We start from the raw sequence: 27,993 nt of genomic DNA, 5'->3' as shown, positions 1-27,993 counted from the left end.
TGAGCAGGCTGGGCTCCAAGGACAAGAGTGTCTTTATTGAAGATGGGTGCCGGGGCTCTCAGGGTGGCTGCGGTTTTTAAGGGCTGAGACAGTGCAGGGCCAGGAGCCAGAGTCAAGGGCCGAGACTGGGGCAGAGGCTATCAGAGGGTGATATTATCCTCATACAGCGACAACAGCAGCAGGACGGTCCAGCCGCCCAGCAGGCCCACGTTGTGCAGCAGGAAGAGGAGCCAGGGCCGCCGGTCCCGCACGTTCAGCATGGCCGGGAGCTGAGGAGGAGGTGGGCCCTGGGTCAGAAGTGAGCTCAGAGTTCCTGCTCAGCTCCCGCCCACGGCAGTCCCCTCCCGCACTCCGCGCTGACCATGTCGCAGAGCGCCACGTAGAGGAAGAGGCCAGTTGCTACCGCCAGGATCCAGGTCTCGCCGTCTTCGCCGACGCGTACAGCGAGCGCCACGTAGAGGCCGATGAAGGCCGTGAGCCCCGAGGCCAAGTTCAGCAGCAGCGCCCGGCGCACCGACAGCCCCGCGTGCAGCAGGGCCGCGAAGTCCCCTGGGGCGGGAGGGGCGGGGTCAGGCCTAGAGCCCCGCCCACCCGACGGCCCGCCCACCCCCGACAGACCTCGCCCCGCTCCGATAGTCCCTCCCAACTGTCCCGCCAACCAACCAACCGCACCCCAGGCAGGCCCCGCCCACTACGGGCAGGCCCCGCCCCCGACCCGTTGGAACCTCTCGCGGCTCACCCAGCTCGTGCGGCACCTCGTGGCAGAACACGGCCAGCGAGGTGGCCAGCCCCGTCTTCCAGGAGGACGAGAAGGCGGCGCCCACGGCCAGACCGTCGGCGAAGTTGTGCACGGCGTCTCCCAGCGTGATCACGTAGGGCAGCAGTCTCAGCTCTGCGGGCGCGGCCGGCGTGGGTGGGCATCTGCCTCGCACCTCCTCGCCCCCGCCCACCCCGCGCCTGTGCCGCGCACCGAACCCCTGGCACCCAATGCTTCCGGGGCCTCCCTCAGGGCTCACCTGGGCTCAATCTCCGGGGCTCCGGGCTCAGCAGTTCGGGGCTCTCCTCCGCCACCTGTTGGGGGGGGGGGATGCGGTCCGCGTAGATGAGCCTCTGGCCCGGGAGGAGAGGAGGGGCTCGCGGAGCTAGGTCCTCAGCTCAGGCCAAGGGCAGAAGCCTTGGCGTGGGGGCTGGGAGTGCAGACAGGGCTCCGCGTGGGGTAGGGACGTCCGGCCAGAGCCAGCTCACCAGGTCTGCGCGCGAGCCCTCGTGGGGCTGCTTGGGAGGCCGGAGATCGCTCGGCGCTAGCTGCAGGGACACGCCATGGCTGTGGCCGCCGTGACTGTGTCCGTGGCTGCAGGGCCCGTCCTTTCGGTCCTGCGGGGACAGCGGCTCAGGGTCCACCACGCCAACCCCCCTCCTCCCCACACCGCGTCCAGCCCCCATGCACCTGACCTCCGGGTCCAGGGGTAGCAAGAGGTTGAAGAGGCTCTCGAACAGGAAGAAGGCATAGAGACCACCCAGCACAGCTAGGAGGCGCCAGGTGGGCTGCAAGCCAAGGCCTTCGCCATCATGTGAGTGCAGCCCCAGCACCTGGGTGGGCAGAGGGCACTGGGCCAGTTGCCCCAGGGCCTCCTCCCCCCAGACAAGGAGATAGGGGTTAGGGGTCAGGGAAGGGTGCCAGGAGGGTGTGCCTGGAAGGAAGGCTGGGTAGGGGAGTCCCTGGTGGGGGAGGGAGGGTCCTGGTGGGCAGGGGGCCAACCTGAGGCGTCAAGTGCAGAAGCGCGTCGCCTGTGAGCGCGCCTACAGCCATGCTCAGGAAGGTCTGGATGATGTAGTGGGTAGCAGTGCTGCATCTGGCACAGGTGAGGAGCGAGAGCCCGAAAATGGAGCTGAGGCAGATGAGCAGCGTAGCCAGTGAGCCATATAGGTACCCTGGTGGTGGGGGGGGGGGACGCAGTGAGAGCCTCCCTCTCAGCCTCAGCCCCCCACCCCTGCTTCCCAGGGAAGGGTGTCCAGGTGGGGTCCAGGAGTGAGCAAGACCCGCCAGGGCTGCTCACGCTAGCCCTCCGGCCTCAAAACTCCATCCTCTTCCCTTTCAGGCCCCCATATTCCCTGCTACCCCTCTACGCCAATGGCTCTTTCTCCTGCCAGCCCTGGCCCAGCTCTCCCCACCCCTCCCAAACCCAGCGGCCACTTCCTCCTCCCTTTTCGGTCCCACCTCCATGCTGCCAGCCCCCTGGGCACAGCCAGGCACAGCTGGGGAGGTGGGCACTCACTCTCCACCTGGCTGAGCTGGTCCTGGGTGGGCTGCTCAGGCTGGGGGCTGCAGGCCCCACTCAGTTGCTGCTGGAGCAGGGCAGGGCTCAGTTGGGCCCAGGCCTCTGGTGTCACCCCAGCCTGCTCAGACAGCCCGTACACAGCCATCACATCTCCAGCACTCAGGCATACCTGGGGGGTGACAGGCCTGGGGGTCAGGGACCTGAGCAGACTAGTGGGACCCCACCTCTCTCCAGGACTAGGGCGCATGGGCTGCTCACTGTGTCCCACATGCTGGAGCTGCTGTTGGGGGTGGCAAGGGGCACAGGGCCCTGGCGGTTGGCCCCCTCTCCCAGATGACCGTGATCACTGTGGTCACCATGGGTCTCGGTCGCTCCGCCCACCCCCAGGCGCTGCATCAAGGCCTCCAGCTCTGGCAGGGAGGACAGAGTGACAAAGTTTGTGTGGGCTCCAGCCCTGCACTCCCCAGGGGCACCGATGCTGGGGTTCAGGGCACTCCCTGCCCAGTGGCCCAGCTCAGGCCTCACCATCCAGTGTGATGTTGGGGTTCTCGCTGCTGTGCTGCCGGAACACGAAGTCCACGAAGTACTGAGGGGTCGGCAGGGCTCGGAAGCAGGACCCGTTCCTGACGTGGTCCAGCAGGGCAGCCAGCACTGGGCCGGGGCTGCCGGGAGACCCCACCCCCGCCGCTTCCTCCAACAGCTGAGGCAGGTCTACACAGGCCTGGGGAGGAGCTGGACCTCAGCCTCACTGGCAACGTGGACTTCCTGGCCTCTAGCTCTGCCATTGCCCCTGGTGCCCCCTGGACTCCAGTGACCCTGGACCAGCCTCCTGGGAGCACCACTTCTTCCTGTTCACGTAAGACCTGGGCTGGGCCCCTCCCCTGCTTGGGGCCCCTCCCTGGTACCACAGGCCTCCCCCTTCCTGGCCCAGCGGGTCCAGGCCCCCACCTTTCCCCCAGTGTTCCTCCCTGTAGCCCCAGGAGCTTTCTCAGACCCCGTCCAGGGTCAGGGCCCCTCCTGGGGCCCCTGCAGCCCTGCCCGACTCAGTGGTGAGCGTCCATTTGTGATTCCCCCAGCCCAGACTCCCCAAAGTGCCCAGAAAGGCGTCGAGGCCCAACCCCCTAAGGGGTCCCCGTCCCCTCAATCCCTCTTGGCTCCTCCTCACCCACCGCCCCCCCGGCCAGCCCGCCCGAGCCCCCACCTCCGCAGAAGTGGGCCGGCCAGCGGCCTGGGCCTGAATCTTCTGCAGCAGCCGGGTCAGGCCTGGGGTCAGGGCCTCAGGGCTCTCGAGCAGGGCCAGGAGCTGGTCGGCGCGGGAGGCCCAGCGGTCAGCCCGGACATCCGCACAGGTGCCCTCCGGGTTGCTGAGGTAGAGGGCGGCGGCAGCACTGAGGCGGGCGATGTGCCTGGGCTCCAGGGCTGGACCGGAGCGGAGCCCTGGCTTCTCAGGCCTGCCCAGGGCCAGGGCGTCTTCCACAGACAGGCACTGTGGGCAGAGACAGGTGGGCAGGGGCCAGGTATCTGTGGCCCAGGAGCCGCCCCCTTCCCTCCGGGGGCCTCACACAAGGACCACCGTCCTCTCTATCCCTCTCACAGCGATACCCCTCCATCACCTGCTCACTCACATACTCTCCCCACCATCCCCCCCAATGACAGGACTGCGCCTGCACGCGCGTACACACACACACACACACACACACACAGGGGTCCCGCCACCTCAGGGTGATTTCTTCCTGGAACCACTGCCACTTTGCTGGCCTGGGGGCTGACGGGGTTGGGGTGGGGCAGCCCTGGGGTCCCGGAGCCGCGGGTCCCTACACGCCACCGCCCCACCAACAGGGAGGGCAGGAGGGTCTGAATGCGGAGTGGGGAAAGGTGGGCTCGGGCCTGCAGGCAGGGCCCAGGCGCCAGGCCACTGCACTCGGCCCGCCTCCTGGAGTTTGCCCGAGCTCTTTGCTGCCGGCCCTCGGGGTGGAGCGGCGGGCTGGGGCTGGGGCTGGGGCCGGGGGACCCGTCGGGTGGGGCCGTTACCTTTCCACACGGCCCGTCGGCGCAGTGCACACGGGCCGCTAGTGTATTTAACAGGCTGCCCAGCGCCGTGCGGTCCAGAACACCTTGGCCTGAGGACAGCAGGGTCAGCAGACGGGCAGGTGGGGTCGCCGTCCCGGTCAACGCCAGCGCGGCCAGCAAGGCCAGCAGCAGCCCTGGCTTGGGCCCGGCCGGGCCAACCAAGCTGCGGCCCCCAGGTGCTCTGAGTTCCAGGGAGGCCATGGTCGCCTGGGTGGCTGTGGGCCGCATGGGCTGCCTGCTGCCAGACTCGGGCTGGGCTGGGACCCGCCCGTCCCGGCGAGGCTCTCCAGGCATTTCCTGCGGGGCCCTGTGATTGGCTGCTGGAGGTGTCGCAGGTTAACCATTCCAGGTCCTCCCTGAGCGAGGTGCTGCTGCCCGCGGGGGGCGAGCCCGGGCTGGGCCCACTGAGCTGTGGCCCCGGGCCACCCCCTCTGCTCCCGCAAGGATCTTGTTACCGAATGCAAGTCTGTGTGCCCGACGCACAGTGAGGCCAAACAAACCGAAACGTCAGAGTCTGGAGCAGAGAAGGGTTTACTGGGGGGCCGAGCAAGGAGAACGGGTGGCTCGTGCTTAAAAACCCTGAACTCCCCGATGGTTTCTGGGGAGTCTTTAATAGGCAAACTTTGGGGTGAGGGCAGCAGGGCATGTGACTTTCTCCTGAGTGGTTGGTGGGGAGGTGGCGGCGGTGCTGTGGGGTCCCAGCTGGTAGTCGCCATCCTCCACCTGGGTGGGGGCCTTCGTTCTGGCAGAAGAGCTCCAAGGGGAGCCAGGACCTTGCCCCAAGGCTGTAGTTTCTTGACTGCCCCTCCTTTGTTTCCGCATCCCCTCCCTTCCCTGATTAGCAACGGTTTGAACCTGCCCTTTGGAACTCAGGGAAGGTCTTAGGGGGCTGAATGAAGCCCATTTCCTACAAATGAGAAACGGGGGACAAGGGAAGGATTTGTACTCAGGAGGCCCCCCCGGGTCCTGCTCAGTTTCAATCCCCCCCTTTTTTTTGGTGCTCCTCAGTCTTGAGAGGAACAGGTGTCGGACAAGACAGGGAATAAGGTTTGCGTAGAGAGGCTACGCAGGAACTTGGCAGAGGAACTCGGTTTTAGGGGAACTCCGTTTCAGTGTGGGTGTTGCTTCCCGGGGCCCTGTCTCTGAGAGCTGCCCTCAAGCCAAGGGGGCCTGGCGCAGAGGTTCCAAGACACCACCGCAGGCCCGGTCCCCACACCCACCTGAAAGCCCCCATACGGCCCCGCCCCAGTGCCCTCCCTGCAGCACCCCCAGCCGGGCCCCCCCCCCCCCCGGCTCGGGCAGCTTAGACACCCCCAGAGCCTTCGAGGGCCTCGCTGGGGGTGGGGTCCTGAGCTGCAATGGAATTCTGTGTTGAAATTCTTGCGGGCTGGAATCCGAGGGAATTGAGATAAGGTGCTGGCTGAGTCATGTGCCCCTCTCCAAACCCTCCAGGGAAAACTCCCCAGGAAATGGCCAAAGCCCCACACAAACAAGAGCAAAAAGGAGGCTGGGCCCTCTGCCCATACCCCCTGGCTCACCAGCCAGTGAGGGGCTCCTGGGCCCTGAGGGCAGCAGGAAGCAGGAAGTGGGCGCTAGCCTCCGGGGGAGGGGCAGAACTGTGGCTCCCGCTCCGGCCTTTGAACTTCTAGGCCTCATCTCTGCCTAGTTGGCAGTCTGGGGAAAGGGGCAGACCCCAGGGAGCTAGCCAACACCCCGGTCTCGGGGCAGCCTTGCCTTCTAGAGGGAGTGTGTGGGTGGCCCCTTCCACACCTGGTTGGACCGACTGCTGACCCTGACCCTGTCCCTAGGGGGTGTGGTTGGGGTGGGGGAGGAGAGGCTCCAGGGGACCTGGGAGCTCAGGCCCCAGGACTCTGTCCCCATCATCCTGTGCCACCCAGGGCAGGGCCTCAGGCTGAGGACGGTGTCCTGGGCCCGAGTTCAGGTGTAGTTCCTGCTCTCCCACCCACACACGTGCTGGATGGCACTGCAGTGTGACCTCGGTGGGTCCTAAGGGGATATCAGGCAAGGGGAGGGGATGGGAAGAGTCTGCCAGGGGTTCAGATGACTCCTGGACCCCTGAGTCAATGAGGAGGGAAGCTGGAAAGATTCGGGCTACCCCCCCACCCCAGTTGTTGGGCCCAAACTGGCCTTTTTCCTACCCCACCTTGTCAGGGCCAGGGGCTGGTTGGAGCTGAGCCTGGGACCAAGCTGCTGCCTCAGGTCATCCACTGCTCAAGGCCTGGTTAGCTTCAGGGAAAAGGTCTCAGCCCAGCTGTTCAGGTCCCCTGGTGGAGGCCTGGCACACAGCTGGCATGCCCTCGGGCCTCAGCACCCCTCTGTGTGGGCCCACGTTTCCCTGCTTCATGTCCCCCCAACCACTTACCCATGCCCTCCCTTCCTAGCCCAGAGCAGCCATAGTGTGTCACCAACTCCCCTGCACATCTGCCTGTCCCCCGCCAGCGCTGGGCTTATCCCCAGGCCCCTCCTGCATCAGGCCATCATCCAGCAAGCGCCAGACACCCACATTCATTGCAGGATATTCACAGAAGCCCAAGATGGAAGCAGCCCAAGGGCCCATCAGTGGCTGAACAGATGAACAAAATATGGTCTAGACATACCACAGAATATTATTCAGACATGAAAAAGAAGGAAATCCTGTCTCATGCTAAAACATGGATGAACCTTGAGGGCATTACGCTAAGTGAAATAAGCCAGTCACAAAAGAACAAATTCTGTATGATTCCATTCATACTTCCGAGGTTTTGGGGGTCGCCAGAATCCAGGGGTAGAAGGCAGAATGGTTGGTGCCAGGGGCTGGGCGGGATAGGGAGCTGTTTAATGGGGACAGTTTTAGTTTAGGAAGATGAGAAGGGTCCTGGAGACAGGTGGTGGCAATGAATGCACGACGTGGTTAACGCACCTAATGCCGCTGAACTTAGAAATGTGTCAGGTGGCCAACTTTGTTTTACATATTTCATTGCAATAAAAAATTAAAAATAATTAATAAAAAATTAAAATAGACCCCAACAACCCTCCCTGGCCCTTTGCCCCCTCAGCTCCCTGGACAGCAGGTCGTGGGGACTCAGGCACTGGTGGCCTCTCCCAGGCTCCACTGAAGCCTCACCCCAGCCCACACTATTGTCAGAGTCACCGAGAGCCCCGCGGGCCAGACTCGGCAGGGCTCTTCCTCGGCTTGGTCCGCCCTGGAGCTCACTGTCCTCCACACCTGGGCCTCTGGTCTCCTCCCCGGGCCCCGGTCACCCCTTCTTCAGCTCCGGCATTGATGCAGCGCCAGTCCTGCGCCTCGGGTAGAATTCCTGGCACCCATGATAGCGTGCCTTCACCCCCGACACCAGCCTTCACCCTTGTCTCTGGAACCCCACCCTCTGGTGTGCAGCCTCGCACCTGACAGCTCCCCTTGACCATCTGAGAGCCAAGGCCAGCTCCGCCTGTGCACACAGGGCCCCTCCTCCCCAGGTGTCCACATTTCAGTCGGAGCTCCTCCACCCCTCCAGGTGCTCAGGCTCAAGCCTGGGTGCAACCCCGGAGTTCTCATTCCACCGCTGCATCCAGCAAAGACTGTGGGCGCCACACACACAGCACGGTCCACACCCAGAACCTGACGGTCTCTCCCCCTCACTTGCTGACTCTGCTCTTCCCTCCTAACACCCAAGGGAGATGAGGGCCTCTGCTCTTGAGTCCCTCACTGGCACCTGGGGCTCCTGGGTACAACCCCAAGTCCTCACCCGCCTTCCAGCCCTGTTTCCCACCCGGCTCCCCACACCCTTTCTCCTTCCCCAGGGAGCCCTGCTCACTTCTCCTGGACCTGCTGTTCAACGCTGAGAGCTGTTCCTGACCACCCCATACGCAATGGCACCTCCCCATTGGCAGCCTTGGACCTCCTCCATCACCACTCGAAATACCACACACTTTATTTGCTTGCCTCTAGAAGCCAGATACAAAGCAGCACCACTAAGAGAGAGAAAATGCTACAATGAAACTCTGGCATGTCCCTTATCCCAACGCCACAGCTGCTAAAACTGGAACCAACCCACCTTGGAACCCAGAGCCCTGGTCTCTGGTTTGCTGCTTGCTGTCTGCCCCAGAGGATGAGGACGCGGACGTGAACACTGTGGGGCCAGGCAGCTTCCAGCACTGACGGCACAAGGCCTTGGAGCAGGCGTGGTGAACACTAGTAAAGGATCTGGCGTTGCTTCCCCACCAGGCTTTGGGCAAGGCCAGCTGTGGGGCTCCCGTGGCATCTGCCGGCTGGGCCTTGCTCCCGGGTGAGGGACACCCTTGGCGGCAGGCAGAAGGACAAGCTGTGCTATTGTGAGCTATCAACCGGGGCTCCTGTGAGCTACCGCACAAGGATGGGCCCTGCTGCAAAGGTGTCAGGCTCTGCGCCAACCTGGCCAGCTGGGCTGCCACGCTGCCTAAAGCTCTCAGCTGAGGGGTGGGGGAAGGTGTGGCAGGCAGAGGCAAGCCTACCTGGCCTGGGGGGAGGCGCACCCCTGCTGGCTTGCCAGGCGGTGCTCACCAGGGAAGCCGCTGCCTCTGAAGTGCCACTGAGGCTCTTCCCTGATGAATGGGCTGCGTGCTCCCGAGGCCCAGAGGTCAGACAAACAGGCAGGGTGGGCCTGGGGGCGGTGGGGGCGCCCACAGCAGCAGGGAGGTCAGAAAGCATCTTTATTGGGGGAGCGGGCTCCAGGCCACTGTGCACGGCAAAACGTGTGCTGACGTCGGGGGAAACGGGACCATGGCAGAAGGTGGGGGTAGGGAGGCTGGGCTCAGGCGTGCAGGAAGCGGTTGAAGGCGTTGTAGGCTGACTCCAGGTCGAAGAGCATCTGGCGCACCTGGGAGTCGTCCAGCTCGTCTGAGGCTGACATGCCGCTCAAGGTCTGCAGCCTGTGGGGCACAGAGCACAGAGCTGGGCTGGGGCGGGGGGGGGGGGCGGGCTACGGGGCTGGGACGGACGGGGCGGCTCAGCAGGTGACACACTCACCACTGGCTGACCGTCTGGCGGCCCTCGAAGTCAGGGGGCAGGTGGCTCATGCGGTGCATGGTCTCCATCAGCTCCCGCAGGTCGGGCTGGATCTGCGGAAACACGACCCGCTGGGACACCGACCCCGCTTCCCCTGCCCCCACCCCCGACTGCCCGGGAGCCGCACCTCGTCCATGGCCCGGATCTCCAGGCGCAGCTTGTCCATGACTGTGATGAAGAGCTGGCGGCAATTGTGTGTGTGAGACGACGTGGGCCCCCGGCAAAGACCCCCGCCAGCCTGGTCCTCTGCAGGGTTGGGCCCGGGGCAGCACCAGCCGGCCCTCGCCCTCCTCAGCCTCGGCCGTGGGGTCACGTGGGCCCTAACCCTGACCCTGCACCTCAGGAGCTGTCAGTGGGTGGGAGCCCTGGGCACATCCCACGTGGGCCTTGGGATGGGAGGGGCCTCAGGGGGTTTCCCGGAAGCTGCCCAGGAGGACTGCCCCCCCCACCCCCCTCCAGCTACTCTGTGCACCGCGGGGCTGTGGGCACGTGGCCCTCCCGCCTCCACACCGAGACGACGTCGGCAATGCAGCGATTCAGGTTGCCCTTGTCGTCCTTGATGGTGATGGGCCGGTCCTCCTTGATCCTCTCCATGGCAAGCGGGCAGTCCAGCTGAGGGAGGGCACACGGTGCTGGGCCTCACGGGGCAGCCCAGCCCGAGCCCAATGGCCCCCATGCCCACGCCCGCCCCGGCCCCTCAGGGTGGAGGGGCCGCTCACTCACGCGGAACTTGCGGCAGAATTCATCGATGGAGCTGACCTCTGACCCCTGCACCTGCCGGAAGGCAGCTTTGTACTGGACCAGGAGCCGGGAGCAGGCCGCAGTGTACCTGGGGGGAAGGGTCAGGCTGCCGCCCTCAGCGCCAGGCCAGCGCCGCCTGGCACATCCTGCTTATCCTCGGCCCTTCCAGACAAGTGGCAGCTCGCACGGAGGGCTGGGTGAAGGGCCAGGGACTGGCCATCGAGGGCCGAGCCTTCCCACTTGGTTTATACAAAAAAAGAACTCTGGAAGGTGGCGGGAGATGGTAATGGCCAAAATACGGCTCCCACACGGACCTGGCCTGGACTGTGCAGCCTGGCCCCCAGCCCAGCACCAGGCAGAGGCCCAGCGAGACCCCTCGGGCCCGCTCCTCGGGCCGTGTTGGCTGTGCCTCCACGTCGACAGCTCGTGGTCCTATGGGGGAGGGGCTGCTGCACCGAACAAAGGCCCCACGTACCTCCTGGCTGCCAGGCCTGGCCAGCGGCACCCCACAGACCGACTGCCTGTGCCACCCTGCTCGCCTTCTATGCCTTTGCACTGATGAGGCCCCAGGTAGCAAAGCTGGGGCAGAATCCTGAAGCCAGGCCGCTGGGCTCCCCTCTCCCCAGAATGCTGGGCTACTGCCGCCAGGACGTCCCTGCCTGAGATGGCACCAAGGCCACCAGCACCCAGGGGACCCTCCTTGCGCTGGGTGGGCCTCAGACCCCCGCCCCTGCTCCTTACTGAGCACCCCAGCCCTGGAGGGCAGAAACAAGCTTCCAAGTATGGGTCGGTGGTGCAGGGAAGCGGGCTCTCACTCGTTGGGGCTGACGCAGTCCTTGATGTATGCCTTCTCCAGGGCCTGCATCGTCTTCACAACTGCAAACAGCTCCGCCATGTTGTCATACCTGAGGGGGCGCCTCCTTCAGCCGCGGCCGCCAAGGCAGGGAAGCCGGGGTCCCGGAGCCTAGGGTGCCAGTCCTACCCCAGGTGCCGCCGAGGCAGAGCTCCGTGTCTGGCTGCCCCTCTCACCCCACCCCTGGCAGAGGCTTCTTGGGACCCGTTTCCCTGGGCCGACCCCATGTCCTTCTGATCCTCAGTATGGGGGAGGCAGGCAGCGTGGGTGCTGGACTCACTTCTCCCGCTCACGGGCATTCTTGTACAGCTTCACTTCCTGTTAGGGAGACAGGGCAGAGGGTCGGCCAGTAGCGCCACAGTGGCTGCGGGGCCCCGGTGAGGACCACGCGGACAAGGACTATTGGCCAACGCCGCCAGGCGGGTGCCCGCCACTCACCTCATACAGCTCCGGCTTGTTTCCAGGGGCTGCGACAGAACAGGCAGATAGCTGGCAGGCTGCTTACGAAGGTCACCCTGGCAAGCTTGTCCACCGCCCTGGCCCAGCCCCATCTCAGCACCCCTCCCAAGGCCTCCCCCGGGCTATGTCCCAAAGGGAGCTGGGGGAATTTCAATCTCGGCATCCCCATCAGTTAGTTTGTGGGGTGACCTGAGCAGAGGACATGCCTCTGGGTCCAGGGGGCTGCACGCCAGGGCTGGTCCTCCATTCCACCTGTTTCTGGGCTACCTTGCTTACGATGCAGTGATGGGCACACACGTTTGTCACACGCTTTGTAATCTATTCCCTGGCTTGGGGACTGTGGGATACCCAAGACCCCCTGAGGTTCCAGGCACACTAAAGCTGTCATCTCTGCGCCCAGCTGACCCCACCTGGAGGAGGTCTCTGGGCCCCTGGCCACTACCTGAGGTCTTGCGGGGGCAGACACTTATAGACCTCCCAAATGCTCCGGCCACCACTCCCATCAGCCTCTGCCGCAGAGGCTGAAAGCCTAGGCCCTCTGGGTCCCTGGGCCCAGCTTGGGCCACACTCACCTCCCATGCCAGGAGTGGCTGGAATCCCGTGAAACATCCTGCAGGCTCAGGTGGCCACAGTACAGAGACCTAGGGAGCAGAGCCAGTGCTGACGCAAAGGTGACCCCCTAACACCCCTGGGCCTCATGAAGAGCTTCCCCATCCTCAGCAATGAACACACAGGGTGCTGTGCACCGTGCTGGGAATACCAAGCCACCCTGGAGGCTGCCGGCAGGAAGCAGGTGCAGGTGAGCATCTCAGGAGTGAGCAAGGGCAGGATGGCAGAGGGGGTGGGTGGGGGAGGGGTGCCCTGGAGCATGGTCAGGGCAGGTTGCTCTGAGTCAGGTGGCCAGGAGAGGAAGGGGCTGCAACTATCAGATGAATGACCTGGGTGAACGTTTGGGCAGAGAGAACAGCACATACGATAGCACGTATAATGTGAGGTCTTTACGCAGGAATGAATTTAGAAAAACAGACAAGCGTGGGGGGGGGGCGGGGGGGACGGTGAGCTTTCTGAGTGAGGGGCGTCCTAGGGGGTGAGGGGCGTCCTAGGAATGAGGACAGAGAGGCAGGGGGATCAAAGGGCACAGATCTCACAGGCCAGGAGAAGGAGTCTGGGTTTATCCTGGCACAGCCAGAGGTAACTACTGGAAGACTGAAGAAAGTCCTTCCGGCTCCAGGTGGGCGGCGGGCTGAGCCGACCGTGGAAGCAGGATCGCTTGCCCACTCCGGAAGTTGATGCGGTGACTGGGGCCACGTCCTGACGTGCTTTGGAGATGGAACCACCAGACCCAATGGAGAATTTGAAAAGGGGTAAAAAGTAAAAAGGACTCAAGAATGACACCCTTATTTCTGGACCAGTGGCACCATGACAGTGAGGTGAACTGAGATGGAGAAAGTGAACAAAGTAGGTGTGGAGGGCAGGCTGGTGTGCAGGAAAGCGCTGCGGTTGATCTGTTGGCTTTGAGAGGCTCCACAGACATCCGAGGAAGCTGCTGAGGCGGCTGGAGATCAGGGGAGAGGCCGGGGCTGGCAGGGCTGAGCCAGTGGCAATGAGGGGATGGATGGCGTCCCACAGGAGATGGCTAAGGGCGAACCAAGGTAGAAAGGAAAGCAGCCCACGTTGAGCCCCGGGCACCCCGGCGTGCGGAGGCTGAGCAGAGGGAAGGCCAAGGTTGTACAAGTTAAGCAGCAGGGGAGCGGGGGCGGGGCCGAGAAGGCCGACGCAATTACGAGAGCCCGCGGGGGTGGGGTGGGGACACGGATACCACTGAGCCACCCTCCCGCCGCATCAGAGAGGAGGCGCAACGGAGAGAAGGAAAAAACGGATCGTCTGTGGCTCTACAGCGAGATTCCACGCAGCCACGAAAACGGACGTCCACAGCCACAAGCGAATACTCGGCTGAACCTCACCAACCTGCCCCGACCCAGAACGGCGAGCTTCTAGAGAAAGCCCAATGAGCGCGGTGGGCGATCGGGCGGGCCGGGTGCGGGGCGCATAGGCCGCGGGAACCTTCGGGCCCGGCGGTCTGAGCGCCGCGCTCGGAGGCGCCAGTCCCGGGGAAACGGCTCTGGAGCCCTGGGGGGAGCCAGGAGAGCCGGGCACCGGGAGAGGGGACCACAAGACGGAGAGCGAGGAGGAGCACGGGCGCGGAGTGCCCTCCGCGGCACAGCGACACCCCCGGGCCTCAGCCAGGGCCGCCTTTCCCGCCCGCCCCCGGCCTGGAGTACCTGGGAGGCCTCGCGGATCCCGGAAATGGCGCGGGGGCGGAGCGCTCCCTGACGTCTTCGCTTGTGCGCGGGCCCCGATGTATGCGCCTGCGCGCACTTCCTCGGCGCCGGGTCCTGATGTCTGCGCCTGCGCGCGGGGCCGGTCCGCCTGGGCTTCTGGCTACTTCCCCGCAACCCCGCGCTCAGGCCAGGGCAGGCCAGGCCGGGGGTAACACTCTACGGGTCTGATCCAGCCATGCCTGATAGGAACCGGAAGAGGTAACGAAGGGAGAAGGCTTTGCCTTCACCTGTAGGGCCTCTAAGTGGCCGGATCTGTCCTGGAAACTGTGCCCCACAGGGTTGACAGAAATTGATAACAGAAATCCTTGAGCTTGTCTTTACAGCTTCGTAAAAACTCCTCCACAAACAACAAGGACCTACTGTACCGCACAGGGAACTATATTCGGTATCTTTTAATAACCTATAATGGACAAGAATCTGAAAAACAACATATACACAAAACATATATACAAAACTGAGCTGAATTGCCTTGCTGTACACTTGAAACTAACACAACATTGCAAATTAAGTGTACTTCAATGAAAAAAAGCCCTCCGCTTGTAACCTGCCTTCACTGACCAAGCTCGCCTTTAATTGTTGATACAAAAACGTGCATGTCCTGAAAAATAAGATGTTTGCTCTGAGTTGTTTTCCAGGAACTTGGAGTCACCTGTGTCCAGTCTGAGCTCAAGCCAGTTAAGACTGGTTGGGACCACCAACCCTAAAACTGGGCCTGCACAGGTGTCCAGTGAATGACCTTTTGACATCAGAGGGCCCAAGCCCCCACCCTCAGATCATGTGCCATTTTTTAACATGGGTCCCATGAGGAAGCAGGTAATTCAGACACACCTCTGCAGAACACAGATTATGTCACCTTTTTCCTACCTCCAATCTCCTTTCCCCATGCTTAAGATCACCCTGCCTTTTTTTTTTCCTTTCTTTTTTGGCCACACAGCTTGTAGGATCTTAGTTCCCTGAACATGGAACCAGGCCCAGGCTGTCGGCAGTTAAAGTGTTGGAGTCCTAATCACTGGACTGCCAGGGAATTCCCCCAACCTGCTTCTTCATCCCGTAAATACCCTACGCCCCTACTTTGGGGAGGCCAGTGTGAGATCCGTCCTCCTGTCCCCTCACTTGGCTGCCTGTGAATAAACCCTCTCTCTCTGCTGGTTGTGGCTCACTGCTTATTGGGGAGGGAGGCCTCATTCCAGAGCGCTCTGACAGCACAGTGAACCCCTCGGAAGGCCACAGCAGGGAGGGAGGCGGCAGCAGCGGCTTCCTTTGTTAGAGGCTTGGGCGGGCGGGGCGGGCGGGGCGGGCTCAGGCAGTCAGAGGTGCCTGAAGAAGAGCCTGGGGCCCCGGTCCAGGGTGCACGCTCTGGGGCCCGGCCGGCGGGGCAGCAGCTGATGCACGGCAACCCGGTCCTCAGCAGAGAGACGTCTGCTGCACAGCTGCAGCTCCTGCAGCTGCACCGTTAAGTTGTCCCAGAGGCGCAGGCCCAGGGGGCCCTGGACAGCACAGCCTGCAGAGGGAAGGCAGGAGTAGGCCTCAGGCTATGGCCGGGGGCCCGCGGGAACCAGTGGTGTTCGTAGAGGGGGGCCCTGTGGGGCTTTTCTCTTTGCCACTTCCTCTGAGGCCCCAAGGGCTGCAGCGAGGGGCATGAGCAAAGGCCAGCAGAGGCCCGATAATTCTCTAGGAAGGAGTGTGCTCTCCCAGGCCTACTGTGCCCAGGACTGTGGACTCCCTTCCCAGCCAGTGGTCGGGCACGAGGGAGGTTGGCTAAAGTAAACACCGCATTCACATCTGTGCCTCTGCCATTGTCTGACGATGCCTGGGTCTCTCCCTCCATAAAATGGACCCAAACGGCTACCTGTGAGTCTCAAGACACTGAGCTACAAGGCTCAATCCTCAGAGAGACCAGAGAATACCCAGCAGGCTCACGACCCCAGGGAGCTTGGTGAGAGGGTGCAGGTGCCAAGAAGCCAGGTGTGTGGGGAGCAGCCCCTCAGCTGAGCGCAGGTCTCCTACCAGCCCACCTTCAGGGGGGCCTTCCTGGAGGAGCCAGGCTGGCCCTGTGGGCCCGTGGGCGAGGAGCAGGAAGAACCCTGGGGTCCCCTGTGTGTAGACCCACTCCCAGCCCTTGTTCTTCTAGAGGGCAAAGCCTGCTCTGTCCTGCCCTGGGCCCCAGCAGGATGTGCCAGGCTGCTGGGTGGCCAGTTCACCAAATGCACCTCCCTGGGGTCCTTCTCAAGACAGCTCTGGTAGGGTCCTGCACCGGGGCGTGGCCAGAGAAACCAGCTAAGTCAGGCCATAGGCCTGGACGGTAGGGTCAGGGCAGCCTTGGCCAGGAAGCGAGAGGGTCTCTCAGAGGCAGGTATTGCCACCCTAGCCCGACGCCCCTCCCTCTGGACAACAGGAACGAGAAAGTCCCTGTGGCAGTGGGTCCCCCAGCCATGGTCTCGAGGGTCAGGCTGACCAGGCCAGAGACAGAGACCCACGGTCCTCCCGCCCTACGGTTTGAGGAGCGAGGCTCACACCTGCTTCCAGTCACAATGGTCACCGTCCTCCACTGTGGCAACCCCAAGGGGCCCAGCCCACCCTTGCGGTCTGGCTGGTGGCAGTGACGGCCCCTTCAGAGGATGCACCTGGGCCTAAGGCAGGTCCTCGAGGAGGAAGCTGGGTCACCAGCTCCGGTGTGGCAGGTATAGCCACCATACCCAGAGCTCACCTGACAGGCCGAGGAAGCTGAGGCCTTGGGGCCGCCCTTGGAGGGCAGACAGGAGCTCCTCCAGGCCAGCACAGCTGATCTTGGGGTTGGCAGACAGGTCCAGCGAGGCCAGCGAGGGGCAGAGAGGCAGACATCTGAGACAGGGAAGAAGCCCCGGGGTCGGCTTCCATCACGAGGGGAAGCTGCCCCAGGTGACCCCAAGGCTCGGGGAGCTACAGGCCAGGCCCACAGGCTTTGCCCCCAGCCGGGCACGGGTGCCTCACACTCCCGCAAGCCAGCTGAGGCTGGAGGGCCACAGAAGCAGTGGCCCTTGCCTGGGCTGCTGGACAAAGGGTGACAGGAGAGGACACACCAGAGGGAAAGAGTCTCGAGAGCTGTGGGAGCATGAAGAGACACGAGGGCCAGCCAGGAAGCAGGCTAGTGGCTGGCGGCCAGGTCTCGGGGCACGCCGGGGCAAGGAGCCCCAGCTTCCCCGGGCTCCTGGGCCCTGAGATCAGAACCCCTGCAGGATGGTGGTGGCACAAGCTGGCTGGCATTACCTGCTCAGATCTCTCACGGCCTCATCGCCCAGGTGGTTTGCCGACAGGCCCAGGTGCTCCAGGGCGCAGCCTTCCTAGACAGCGGAGGCCCAAGGGGAGCTGGCCTGAGTGGGGGACCTGCCCTCCCTGCCTCCCTGGATCCCAGGTGTCCTTCCTGCTGGCCAGGAATTCACGGCCTGAGGCAGGCAGGCCCACAGAAAGCTTTCCCCGCCTCTGTTTTTTCCAAACGTGCAAGCCTCTTCCCAGCACCACCCGCCAATCCTGGGTGGCCCAAGGTGCCTCTGGCTTAGTGTCCCTCCTTGACCGCATACCTTGGTCAGGTAGCTGACCACGGGCTCCATGAGGCCTGGGTCACTCTTGCTGGCGGCCACAGAGCCCAGCTCCAGGCGCAGGAGGGTGCGAGCTGGCAGGCTCCGCAGGGCCTGGGCCAGGGCGGAGGTGCCCAGGCCGTTGTAAGACAGGGACAGTGTCTTCAGGCACTTGGCGCCTGTACCAAGGGCCAGAGCCTCTGTCAGCCCCGCGTGCTGCCGCCGCCCCCAGCCCTGCCGCACAGTCCTGGGCCCAGAACCCTCGTGACCCTCGGGAAGCCGTCCTCGTCCCTGAGGTCTGGTGTGCAGGGAAACGGGTGGCTCTGGCCCAGTGTCTCCCAGTGGGGAGGGGGAAGAACTGGACTCCTGAGCCCAGCTTCTTCCCACCATTTCTGGGTCCTCTACCTGCCCCTACTGACAACAGGATGGCCCCAGGTGACCCGAGACAGGCCCTAGGCTGGGAGCACTCCATCTGCCACCCCAGTCCCAGACCCCTCCTCCCGTGCCGCTGTGCTCATAGCTCTGTGGAAAGCCCCCCAGAGGACCCCAGTTTCCAGCTTCTCAGCGCTGGGACGGCGGGTCTCTGCAGCCCCAGTGGGCTTGTGGCGGAATCGCCTCCGGCAAACGGGATGCTCAGACCTGGTGAGAGCCGTGGGGCTGGGGCTCTGGCCTGCAGCGTAGCTGGGACTGGGGCTGCGTCCTGAGGGGGCCGCCCAGGCCAGGCAAGCACCCGGCGTCCCTCTGAGCCCAGACAGGTCCAGCACCTGCACGTGCGCCTACGTGCTCCCGGAAGCCGGGCTCGTGCCCTAGCGGTCCTTGCGCTCGAGTGGGGCCAGGGAGTGGACGTGCCCGGCAGCTCACCTTGGAAGGCGCTGCCCAGGGCCGCCTGGTGGTTCAGGAAGAAGCTGGGGCCAAAGCCACAGGCCTGGAGGTGCAGGGTGCTGAGCAAGGGGCAGGCCCGTAGGATGGAGGCCAGGGCCTGGCCACAGCCATCCCCGAGGGGGTTCATGCTTAAGTCCAGCTCTTCCAAGTTCTGTGGAGACATGGGTTCCCCAGAGGATCTGGTCTGGGCCACCCGGAGCTGGGTACCGGCCAGCACTCTCAACCGCGCCTTCCCACCCAGGGATGGGCTAGATATGGACGTTCAGATGCTGCCTTGGTACCAGCCCACTGTTCCCCACGCCTCTACCTGTAAGGCGGACTGCCCCAGGAGGCCCGCAGCAAGCTGGCGCAAGCCTTCAGGGCCCAGGTGGTTGGAGGAGAGGTCGAGGAGGGTCAGGCCGGGCACGGTGTCCAGGGTGGCCAGCAGCTCGGCAACACATCCATCCCCCAGCCGGTTCCCGGCCAGGCGCAGCTCCCGGAGCGCCGAGTGCAGCTTCAGGGCCCGCAGCAGCGGCGTGAGCTGGGCCTGGCGCAGCGCCAGGGAGCAGGCGCTGAACGCGGGGCCCGAGCCCTGACGCTCCATCGCCTGCAGCACCTGCTGGTGCTCCCCTGGAGGGGGACGTGGCGTCACGAGGACCACAGCCTGCCCTGTGCGTCACCTGAGGCAAACCAGGCAGCCCCTCCTCGCCCACGAGCCCTGGCGCAGCCACCAGAGGCCTGTGGACCCCGTGGCCCAGGAGCCACGCCGCAGACGGTGGGTGGTGCTCATCTACCTCCAGACGGGGCCAATCCTCCCCCCCCCCCCACTACCTACACACAGGGCCACTAGGTAGGGGAGGAAAAGCCGAGAACAGGTGTGGCGGGAAGGGACCCTGGTGAACACCTGGGGTCCTGGGAGTCGAGGCCCGCAGACCTGGGAGTGGCACGGGCAGGTGGAGCCCGCACACCCAGCCCTCTGCCCAGGCCACCGCCGCAGGGCCCCCTGGGCCCTTACCTTGCTCCAGGCTCTGGCAGGCCCGGCGGTAGCGGTCCGTCAGCGGGGGAAGGTCCCACGAAGTCACCTCAGCCAACACCTGGAAAGCACCAGCGGTGTGCAGCCCCCGGCACGCAGTGCTGGAGAACACCCCGAGCTCAGGGCCCGGCCCTGCCGCTCACCTCCTCGTTGCTCTGCAGCACGTCGGAGATGGGGTCCTGTGGGGCCAGCAGGGCCCCCTCCTTCTGCAGGGAGAGCCGAGGCAGCAGCCCAGAGGCCTGGTAGTAACGCTGGGCAGCGCGCTCAGCCAGCCAGGCCACGGAGTGGGTCTCCCTGCTGTGGGGACAGCGGGCGAGCGGAGTCCTGGACCTGGCCAGGTTCCTGCACGCGCTGAGGAGAGGCCCCCGGGGTCCTGCCATCCCAGCTTGGCGTCCACAGCTCCCTCGTCTGGCTCCTTCCTCTCCCCCTGCCCCTACGTGTGACACGCCAGTGCCCCGTGCACACGTGCAGCACCTCCGGGCCGTTTCTAGGGACGCAGGGCCTCCCCGAGCCTGTGTCTGCCATCACCTCCCCCAGCTACCAGCCCCCCAGAGGTGGGGTATAAAACCAGATGGATTCTCAACACACATCCCACGCCATCTACAGCCACGAGGGCCCTCTGCTGCCCCTGCGCACCATCCCCCGGCCCAGAACCCGCAGAGGCGCAGAGGGAGCCAGGGGTTGGGAGAAGACAGGTGACACCTTACCTGTGTGGAACGGGGATGAGGAAAAGATTATTCTGAACACGAACTCGAACTCGGATGGGAGGGAGCAGGGCCTGACCCTAGCAGGTGCGGGCAGGGAAGAACAGCCTGAGGCAGGAGAGACGGAGCCCCCCGCCCACTACCCCCAACCGCCCCAGCCTGGGCGGCAGCTCTGCTCCAGGCTTGCACACCCACCAGGGGCTGGCCTGCTGCAGGGTTTCCCCCAGTGGGCCCCAAGGCCCTGGGGACATCAGGGCTCCGCGCGGGCTCCGCGGCTGAGCTGCAGGCTGCATCTGCTCTGACCACTGCACTCCACCTCTTGAGATAGGACAGTCGGCTCTGCCTGGCCCGGGCCCGAGGCCTGACGGCACTCGCGTCACTGCCTGACCCCGAGGCACCGTGTCTGCTGCCACCCGCACTGCTCCGGGGGCGGGGCGGGTGGCTGCCCCGGTGACCGCGGGCCAGCGGCAAGTCCTCTTCCAGCCAGTCCCCGGCCAAGCTCTCCTCCTTAGGCAGGAGCGCCGCCCAGGGGGTGGGGGCCTCGCCGGGGCCTCGAGGGGGGCTGGGGCCCAGGCGGCAGCTCTGGGCACTGCCCGCACTGCCGACGGCCGCCCGGGAGGCTGCCCAGCCGGCACTCGCTGTGGCTGCCTCCCCGTCACTGGCAGGGCCGGGCATCCGGGCCGTGGCGGGCAGTGATGGGCCAGAGTGCCGGAGCCTCTTCTGGGTTGGCTGGGGCGGGCCTGGGTTGTCCTCCCCCTCCGAGCTGCTACTGCTGGCCAGCTTGTGCCTGCTCCTCCAAGGCCTGGCCGCAGCTGGCACCGCCAGCCCCTGGGAGACCCTGGCACTGGCCTGACAGGCTTCTGGGGGTCCTGGGCTGGGACTTGAGGGAGGAGAGGTCTCAGGGTCAAAAAGGTGGTTACTTGGGAGGGTCGGGGGAGCCAGGGAGCTGTGGGGAGCTGCGGAGAGATCGAATCTATTGTGAGGCAGTGCCCGGCACCATCCCCGCCACCCAGGGCCCCGGGGACTCTCAGGCTGAGGAGCAAGGTGTCCCTAGGGGCAGAGGAGGTCCCCGCGTGCCTTGGCCCGAAGAGGCCGCCTGGAGCAGCGTCTCCATGGCAGCAGCCTTCTCTCGCGTCTCGCCATCCAGATCCTTGCAGTACAGCTTCACCCACTGCTGCAGCGTCTCCAGCGGGCTGCGGCCCTGTGGGGTACCCAGCTGAGCAGGGCTGGCAGCAGCAGTACCACCAACCGCGCGCGGCCCACGCCTGCCTGGCCTGCGTCTGTGCTCACCTTCCTGGTTCGGAGAGTGACCGACGCTCCTCGCTCAATGAGCAGCTGGGCCACCTCAAAGTGGCCACAGTTGAGGGCGTCATGCAGGGGAGTGATACCCTCACAGCCTTGGCCACCCGGGTCATCCACCGCGGCCCCATGGTCCAGCAGGAAACGGACGATGTCTGTGGACGGGGGTATGAGCCACCTCCCGGGCCCTTCCTTGGAAGGGACCCTTTCCCTCTCCCTGTCGTATGCTAGCACCCCCCGGTCCCACGCTCACCCAGATGCCCGTAGTTGCAGGCCTCGTGCAGGGGTGTCCAACCACAGTAGTCCCGAGGGTTCAGGGGGTGGCCCTGTGACAAAGAACGGGAAGGAGCCTGGCCCCGAGTACCCCACAGCCTGGCCTTGCCCTGGGGCTCTGAAGCCTGAGGAGGGCCCCCGGGGCCCACCCCCGAGCCTGGCCCTGGCCCAGGTCACACCAGAGTGAGGGAGACACTCCCCACCACAAGAACAGAGTCCCCAGCGCTGGCTCCGGCCCCTGCGCCCTGCCCTGGCCCCTGGGGAGACAGTACCCCAGCGAGAGCCCCTGCTATGGCCGCAGGGTGACGGGGGTGGGGCAGCATGCCCACCTGCCTCACGAGGTCCTGGACGCGGCCCAGCTGGCCCTCTATGCAGGCTCGGTGCAGCAGGGTCTCCCCGACGTCGTTGCGCCGGTTCCACTGTGGGCACAGTCGCCCCGTGGGGGCGTAGGCGTGAGGGGACAGGGCGGCACTGGCGCGCAGGGGAGGGCGCCACACCCGCTCAGCCGCCGTCCTCACCTTGCTCACCCTCCGCTGGCCCAGGCAGCCCCGAAGCTCCTCCTCCTCCTCCAACCGCTGGGACCCGTCAGCTTCATCCTCTGGAACGGAACCAGGCCCGCCAGCCCAGCTGAGCCTAGCCCCCTGCCCCGAGCTCTCCTGCGCCCAGGAGACGGCCCTGTGGGTCAGCCTCCCCCACGCCAGACCTCTGCCGTCTCTTTCCTGGCAAGCATCCTTGTCGGGCCAAGTCAGGCCCAGGGTGGACACAGCTCGACCCTGGAGCCCAGGCGTCCTCCGCCTGCATGAGTCCCGGTGCCTCTGCCTTCTGCCCCCGCCTGCTCTCAGCCCAACCCCGCTCCTCGCCCCTGCTCCCTCCTGCACCTCTGGCCCTTCCTGGCACCTCCTTCTCCTCCGTGGGTAACTGCCTATGGAGAGCATCGCCTGAAGTTCTCCTTTTGGGTGCTCTCTCCCCGCCCCTCCTGCGGACCCTCCCCCACGCCTATCTACGAGCCACGCCCAGCTCGGCACCCGCCTAAGGCAAGGCTGAAACTTCCCGGAGGTTCTGGAGGCCCCTCGAGTTCAAAACTGAAGCCACTCCGGGACCGTGCAGCCAGGAGCCAGCTGACTCCTGAAGCCCACCCACTGGCCCGCTGCCTGAGCCGGCTTCCGCCACAGCTCACCCTCACGGCTGCCCCACGGAGCTGAGCACGCTGGCCTCAGGGGAACCTGCGCGGGCCCTCGAGGGTCTCGGGACCCGCTTGGCTCCTCTGCCCGCTTGTGGTGCGTTTCCCCAGGTCTGCCCCGAGCCACCGCCCCTGCAGACGCCCGCCAGCTTCCCGGCACCGGCTGTGCCCAGCTCCCTGCACCCACCCCCTCCTCCACCCTCCTCCACCTGTCTCACCTGCGCCAGCTGCCCACCCCGCGCTGGGCTGTTCCCTCCCATCATGAGCCTGTGAGCAGGACCCACCGGCCCCGGCCCCGCGCAGGCGTCAGGGAGGGAACGCCGGGGCCGCCGGCACAGCGTCCAAGCCTCACCGCTCTCTGAGAGCTCCACCTCGATGGCCTCCAGGGTGGCGTCGTCCCCCTCGTCCTCCTCGTCTTCCTCGTCCCCCTCCTCCTCCTCACCTTCAGCCGGCCTCAGCTCCTGCAGCCTGGCTTCAGTGCCAGGGGCCTCCTGAGGCTGCAGCCTCAGCTGCACCGCGTGGAGGTGCCGTAAGACCTGCCTCTGAGGAGCAGGGGACACCCAGCTCAGGGCCAGAGCAGAGACAGGGACGGGGGACAGACAGGCTGCGGGGAAGCTGTACGTGGGGACCCCAGCGCGGGCGGGCGGGCGGACGGACGGACGGGCTCCCACACCTGCAGCCTGGCTTCAGTGCCAGGGGCCTCCTGAGGCTGCAGCCTCAGCTGCACCGCGTGGAGGTGCCGTAAGACCTGCCTCTGAAGAGCAGGGCACACCCAGCTCAGGGCCAGAGCAGAGACAGGGACGGGGGACAGACAGGCCGCGGGGAAGCTGTGCGTGGGGACCCCGGGCGGGCGGGCGGACGGACGGACGGACGGGCTCCCACACCTGCAGCCGCGGCTGCTGAGCTTGCTGGGCACGGCTGAGCGCCTTCTGGAAGCACGGCGCCAGCACCTCGTAGGCGTCACCGGCGTCCTCGCGGGACAGCGCGATGTTCAACCAGGTCTTGGCCTCCTGGAGGAGGAGGCATGAACTCGGTGGCGGCTGCCCCCGCACCCAGCTGGCCCCGGCTCCCCATGGCTGCCCACACGAGACAGAAGGACGACAGCCCTCCCGTGCCCACCCCCGAGGGCAGCAGTCCTGGGACAGAGCCCCGGGCAGGGCAGGGCGCCGTGACCCCTCACCTCCAGGGCGCTGCCGTCCCGCAGCCTCAGCTCCTCTTCATAGTGGCGCACGGCCTGGCGGTGGTCCTTCATGTCCCCCAGGGTGGCAGCCAGGGACACGTGGATGACGGCCAGCTCAGGCCCCGGCCTGTTTAGCAGCTCCGCGAACTGCAGCTGGGAAAGCGGCAACAGCGAGGCCAGGGCTGCGCCACACCCCGCAGCCCACAGCCCCGGTGCCCTCACCCCCGCCCCAGCCCGGGCACGCACCTGCTTCTGGTAGGCCACGGCGGCCTTGGGGAAGTCGCCCGCCTTGGAGAACAGGTCCCCCAGCTGCTCGCAGATGCCCACGGCACCCCGCGGGTCACTCTCCTCAGCCTCCTCCAGCTCCTGCTGCAGGCGGACCACCGCCAGCACTGCCAGAAAGAGCCTGGTGCAGGGGCGGCACAGCCTGGGGCCTGACCCCATGCCCTTAAGCAGCCAGCCACCTGCCAGAGCCTCCGCTCACCCCCTGGTAAGGGGGGTGGTAGGAGGAACTACTTCGTGGGGTCGCAGCAAGAGTAGAAGAACCAACTAACAACAAGTCAGGGCAGGGGCTGGTCCGCAGCATGGGGTGGGGCCCTGCTGACCGCCACTTATCAGTCCTGCTAGGCCACACGCACCGTCCACGCTCCCACCCCGTTAGGCGGGGCGGCTTTTCTCTCGAGTTTGCCAACGAAGCTGGCTGGTGCATAGACACTAGCCTCCTGACCACCCTGGGTGCCCCTCTGACACTCTGTGCGTAGCTCAGAGAAAAATGAGGCCCCTCCCAACAAGAAGTGGGGGGAGACGGGTGCCCTACTGACGCTGCCACCTCCCAAAGGACACACGCCCAGGCCTCCTCTGCTGAAGGACAGGAGCCCTCCCTACCCCTTCTCAGGGGGTTCAGCCCCCCCATCCCCTCCTAGGCTCACCATACTTGAGGGTCCGGCAGACCAGCGCCTTCTGCAAAGGCTTCTGGGAACCAAGCCGATAGGCCTTCTTCAAGGCTCTCTTGGCGGCCAAAAAATCCCCTAGGTCTTGGAGGACCTGGAGGACAAGGGAAGGTGAGGCCCGCAGGCTCCTGAAGGCCCAAGCCCACCCGGGAGCAGGGCCCGGAGCCACTGAGGAGCAGCACCTGCGAGAGGAGCAGGCAGCACTCGCTCTCCAGGGAGCCCTGCTTCAGGATGCGCGCGCACTTCCGCGCCCCCTCCAGGCAGCGCATGGCCTGAGAGTGCTGCCCCCGCCGCCAGTGGATGGCGCCCAGGTTGTAGCGGGCGCGAAACAGGTCCTCGTACAGGTGGTTCTGCCTGTGGGTGGGGACAGGAGCTCAGTGCCCGGGGCACTGCCGCTTAGGGCCAGCACGGCAAGCACTCACCGATGCCACTTAGGGTTCCGGCCCCCACAGAGCCAAGGCTGCCCCTCTGCTAACAGGAAACTGACTGGGCGGAGGGGTGAGGTCAGCCCGGCTGCCCTCTCGGGAGGACCCTGGGAGCAGCCCAGGCCCCAGCCGCTCCCTCCTGGGGCTGAGCGGGGCCTTACTCGGCAAGGTAGATGCTCTTGGTGAAGTAGGCGTGGCACAGCGCCGCCTGCTGCAGGCTGTCGCAGGTGAGGCCCACGTTGAGGTAAAGTCGGGTCCTCATCTCACTCAGCTCTCGTTTGGTCAGTGAGCCTGGAAGACGCCCCTCCAGACACTCAGTGCCCTACCCCCACTTGGGGTCTCCAGCCCTGGGCCCTGGCCAGCCTCTCCTGGACCCCTCCTCCCGCCTCTCACTGTAGGTGCCAGGGGTTCTGCTGCAGGTAGAGCGGAGTGAGAAAGAGCAAAGGCAGCCGGACCCGAGATCGTGAGGAGCACAGGCTCTGCGGGGCAGGGGGGGGGGGGGGGAGGCAGCTGGGGGAGGGCTGCTGCTTCTGAGAACCGATCTCAACCTCACAAAGGGAGGGCCCAGGCAGGTGGACCCACCACACAGGCAGGGCGGGCAACGGGGCTGTAGCCTCTTCTCCCTGCAGAGCTCAGGAAGGCAGAAGGCGGGGAGGGTCAGTCTCCAAGGGCAGTTACCCTGCAGCTTCTCGTCCACGATAGCCAGGCTTTTCTCAAAGGCTCCCTGTGCCTGCAGCAAGGCATCCTGTGACTGGTGGTGGTCATAGACGTCCAGGTGGGTGCGGCCAATGGTGGCCCAGGCCCTCTGCTGCTCAACATGGTTGGACAAGGAACATGCCAGCTCCAGGTAGCGGTGTTGGTGCTGGAGCACAGAAGAATGGCCACTGTGAGCCAACCCCATGTCAAGTAAACCCCATGTGTCCCCCAAGCCCCCACAGAGCAGGCCAAAGCCAGGCTGCAACACCCCATTTTCTCTATGCCAAGGACTGCCTGTGGGGATGGTGGCACCACACTCGGGCCAGCCAAAGTCACTGGGGGAGAGACACTGACCGGTAGTTAGCTGGGCGGTGGCAGCCCCAGAAGCCGGGGCCAGGGCAGTTCTGTGTGGACAGAGGGCCTGGACCCCCACTGTGGCACACCCACCCAAGGACCAGGCTACCAGGGCCCGGCGCAGGGCTCTCTGAAGGTGAGGCCCCATCGCAGCGTGTCTCCCTCTCCCCTCCAGCCAGAGGCCTGGACGGCAGAGACCGGGCCTCCCTTCTCGGAAATGGACCCCCAGGAGATGAGAGCCCAGGAGAGCTGGGTGTGGCCAGCGTGGGGGTCCACGTCGCGGCCTCCTCCCACCTGCAGGGCAGCCGAGTAGTCCTCCATCTCCGCCAGCCTCTCTCCGATCTTGCGGTGGGCCACGGCGCAGCCCAGGGGGTCGTCGGCCGTCTCCAAAAGCTGCAGCTCTTGCTGGTGCTCTCGCAGGGCCTCCGCGTAGCAGCCTGGGCGGGCGGGGCAGGCTTCAGTCTGGCCGGGCAGTGGGCCAGGGACCGCGAGGGCCAGTGGGGCAGCGGCCGGTCGGCACTCAGGAAGGCCCGCCCGCCCGCCCCCCGGGTCCTCCCGGCTCCCCGCTCCCAGGCCCGGACTCCACCCCACGCACCATGGCTGGCCAGGAGCTCCCCCAGCTGGTGGCAGACGGCTGCCTCCTCCCGCAGCTGCCCGCTCCTCTGGGCCTTAGCCTTAGCCTTGCTCAACTCTGCAGAAAGAAGGACGAGGAGTGGGTGCTGAGCCTCTCCGCCCGGGAGGGCCAGGCCCGCCCCCGGCCCCCGCGTCCGGGCGCTAGTCCCTGGACTCACGGCGAAGCTCGCGGTCCAGGCTCATACTCCGGTCGCCGTGCCGGGGGTTCCGGACTTCCCGCGCTCTAGCGCCGCCACGGCAGCCCCACCCCCAGGCCCAGCGCGCAGGCCCAGTCCTGGCGCGGAGTGTCCCGGGAAGTGTAGTCCACCCGCCCGACGCATCCTGGTAGTTGTAGTAGGGCTGGCGCCGGGGCCGGAAGAGCGGCGGGCGCCTCCATGGACTCCTGGGTCTTCCCCTCGAGCTGAGCCCCACCCCCCGCCCCGCCCCGCCCCGCCCCGCCCCGCACCCCGCATCCCGCATCCGCCCTTGGGGTGGGGTCTCCTGGGCTCCCTCCGCGTGCTGCCTCATCCCGCACACAAGCAAACCTACCCACCCACGCTACTTGGCCTGAGGAACGGACTGCCCTCGCGTGGGAGGAGAGGAAGGCCTCGGAGACCACGGGCACTTGAGCACTCAGATTTGTGGGCATGATCAGAGGCGCCCCCGCAGAACCTGCGGATCAGCCTTGAACCCGCCACAGTCGTCACACGTGGGGACTCCGACCCCCATTGCTACCGGCGGGAGGGGGGTTGTGTGTTTCAAAAAGAACCGAGCGCGGTCCTGCTTCCTCAGTGTGCACGCCAGTTTTGTATTCCTGGAAAACTCAGCGTGCGCTCGTTAAAACTGCAAAACCGTCTTGTGCTGAGAGGTAAAGGGAGCAGGATCCGGGCTCGGAGCGCTGTGACCAACCTCTCAGCTGCAGAAGATCGGGGGTGTGGGGAGCCTGGGGACCTCTAAGTACCCGTCCTTTCCCCTAACCCCTGCCTCGAGAACCAAATACCTGCCGGGCCTCGGGGCTCTCAGTCCCCACCCTGCCGCGTGGCCCCGGGCCCTAGGTGCCAGGGCTCGCGCCCCAAAGTCCCCA

At 65.4% G+C, this 27,993-nt stretch overlaps 3 protein-coding genes across 9 annotated transcripts; all 3 read right to left on the bottom strand.

Moving 5' to 3' along the window:
• Positions 1-14: 14 nt before the first annotated feature.
• SLC39A4 (solute carrier family 39 member 4) lies at positions 15-8,867 on the bottom strand. Of its 2 annotated transcripts, XM_082363177.1 has the most exons (13): positions 6,514-8,867; positions 4,311-5,256; positions 3,481-3,765; positions 2,805-3,000; positions 2,538-2,689; positions 2,277-2,448; positions 1,760-1,932; positions 1,453-1,590; positions 1,246-1,374; positions 1,017-1,071; positions 740-892; positions 362-549; positions 15-269 (listed from the first exon to the last, which is right to left on the bottom strand). In XM_082363177.1, exons 2-13 carry the CDS (start codon positions 4,641-4,643, stop codon positions 141-143), a joined length of 2,103 nt encoding a protein of 700 aa, XP_082219303.1. In that variant the 5' UTR covers positions 4,644-5,256; positions 6,514-8,867; the 3' UTR covers positions 15-140. The 2 variants fall into 2 exon arrangements, with proteins under 2 accessions (XP_082219303.1, XP_082219304.1); XM_082363178.1 differs by lacking the exons at positions 2,277-2,448; positions 2,538-2,689; positions 6,514-8,867 and having other exon boundaries at positions 4,311-5,587.
• A 154-nt stretch (positions 8,868-9,021) lies between these two features.
• On the bottom strand, positions 9,022-14,972 carry VPS28 (VPS28 subunit of ESCRT-I). 4 transcript variants are annotated; one of them, XM_082363182.1, is made up of 10 exons: positions 14,962-14,972; positions 12,019-12,089; positions 11,426-11,454; positions 11,268-11,305; positions 10,950-11,039; positions 10,117-10,222; positions 9,904-10,005; positions 9,521-9,574; positions 9,355-9,446; positions 9,022-9,257 (listed from the first exon to the last, which is right to left on the bottom strand). In XM_082363182.1, the coding sequence occupies exons 2-10, from the start codon at positions 12,053-12,055 to the stop codon at positions 9,140-9,142; spliced, it is 666 nt and encodes a 221-aa protein (XP_082219308.1). In that variant the 5' UTR covers positions 12,056-12,089; positions 14,962-14,972; the 3' UTR covers positions 9,022-9,139. The 4 variants fall into 4 exon arrangements, with proteins under 4 accessions (XP_082219308.1, XP_082219307.1, XP_082219309.1 ...); XM_082363181.1 differs by lacking the exon at positions 14,962-14,972 and adding an exon at positions 13,729-13,868 and having other exon boundaries at positions 12,019-12,087; XM_082363183.1 differs by lacking the exon at positions 14,962-14,972 and adding an exon at positions 13,415-13,722 and having other exon boundaries at positions 12,019-12,087.
• Positions 14,962-27,198, bottom strand: TONSL (tonsoku like, DNA repair protein). Of its 3 annotated transcripts, none has more exons than XM_082363175.1 (26): positions 27,089-27,198; positions 26,893-26,988; positions 26,592-26,734; positions 25,926-26,109; positions 25,409-25,538; positions 25,005-25,176; positions 24,802-24,916; positions 24,119-24,306; positions 23,873-24,025; positions 23,577-23,702; positions 23,045-23,234; positions 22,031-22,110; positions 21,842-21,931; positions 21,493-21,565; positions 21,231-21,394; positions 21,018-21,141; positions 20,136-20,896; positions 19,944-20,020; positions 19,380-19,533; positions 19,219-19,297; positions 18,532-18,833; positions 18,204-18,375; positions 17,346-17,521; positions 17,035-17,108; positions 16,496-16,629; positions 14,962-15,289 (listed from the first exon to the last, which is right to left on the bottom strand). In XM_082363175.1, exons 1-26 carry the CDS (start codon positions 27,111-27,113, stop codon positions 15,096-15,098), a joined length of 4,176 nt encoding a protein of 1,391 aa, XP_082219301.1. In that variant the 5' UTR covers positions 27,114-27,198; the 3' UTR covers positions 14,962-15,095. The 3 variants fall into 3 exon arrangements, with proteins under 3 accessions (XP_082219301.1, XP_082219302.1, XP_082219300.1); XM_082363176.1 differs by having other exon boundaries at positions 24,119-24,264; XM_082363174.1 differs by having other exon boundaries at positions 21,842-22,110; positions 24,119-24,264.
• Positions 27,199-27,993: the final 795 nt, after the last annotated feature.

Source organism: Balaenoptera borealis (assembly GCF_965194805.1).
Source record: "Balaenoptera borealis genome assembly, chromosome: 17".
NCBI classification, from domain to species: Eukaryota; Metazoa; Chordata; class Mammalia; order Artiodactyla; family Balaenopteridae; genus Balaenoptera; species Balaenoptera borealis.
The sequence above is the reverse complement of the archived record's forward strand: the minus strand, read 5'-3'. Positions and strand labels throughout refer to the sequence as shown.

Bases quoted from the DNA above. Each gene is read 5' to 3' on its own strand.
- SLC39A4 (XM_082363177.1), bottom strand. From the start codon at position 4,643: ATGCCTGGAGAGCCTCGCCGGGACGGGCGGGTCCCAGCCCAGCCCGAG. The intron at 1,072-1,245 runs GTGAGCTGGCTC...CCCCCCCAACAG, and splicing joins AGGGCTCGCGCGCAGACCTG to GTGGCGGAGGAGAGCCCCGA. The intron at 550-739 runs GTGAGCCGCGAG...CTCCCGCCCCAG, and splicing joins CGAGGTGCCGCACGAGCTGG to GGGACTTCGCGGCCCTGCTG.
- TONSL (XM_082363174.1), bottom strand. From the start codon at position 27,113: ATGAGCCTGGACCGCGAGCTTCGCC. The intron at 26,735-26,892 runs GTGCGTGGGGTG...CCGCCCGCCCAG, and splicing joins GGAGCTCCTGGCCAGCCATG to GCTGCTACGCGGAGGCCCTG. The intron at 17,522-18,203 runs GTGAGCTGCCGG...CCCTTGGTACAG, and splicing joins CCTGGGCAGCGCCTTCCAAG to GCGCCAAGTGCCTGAAGACA.
- VPS28 (XM_082363182.1), bottom strand. From the start codon at position 12,055: ATGTTTCACGGGATTCCAGCCACTCCTGGCATGGGAG. The intron at 11,455-12,018 runs GTGAGTGTGGCC...GTTCTGTCGCAG, and splicing joins AGCCACTCCTGGCATGGGAG to CCCCTGGAAACAAGCCGGAG. The intron at 10,223-10,949 runs GTGAGAGCCCGC...CCTTCCCCCCAG, and splicing joins GACTGCGTCAGCCCCAACGA to GTACACTGCGGCCTGCTCCC.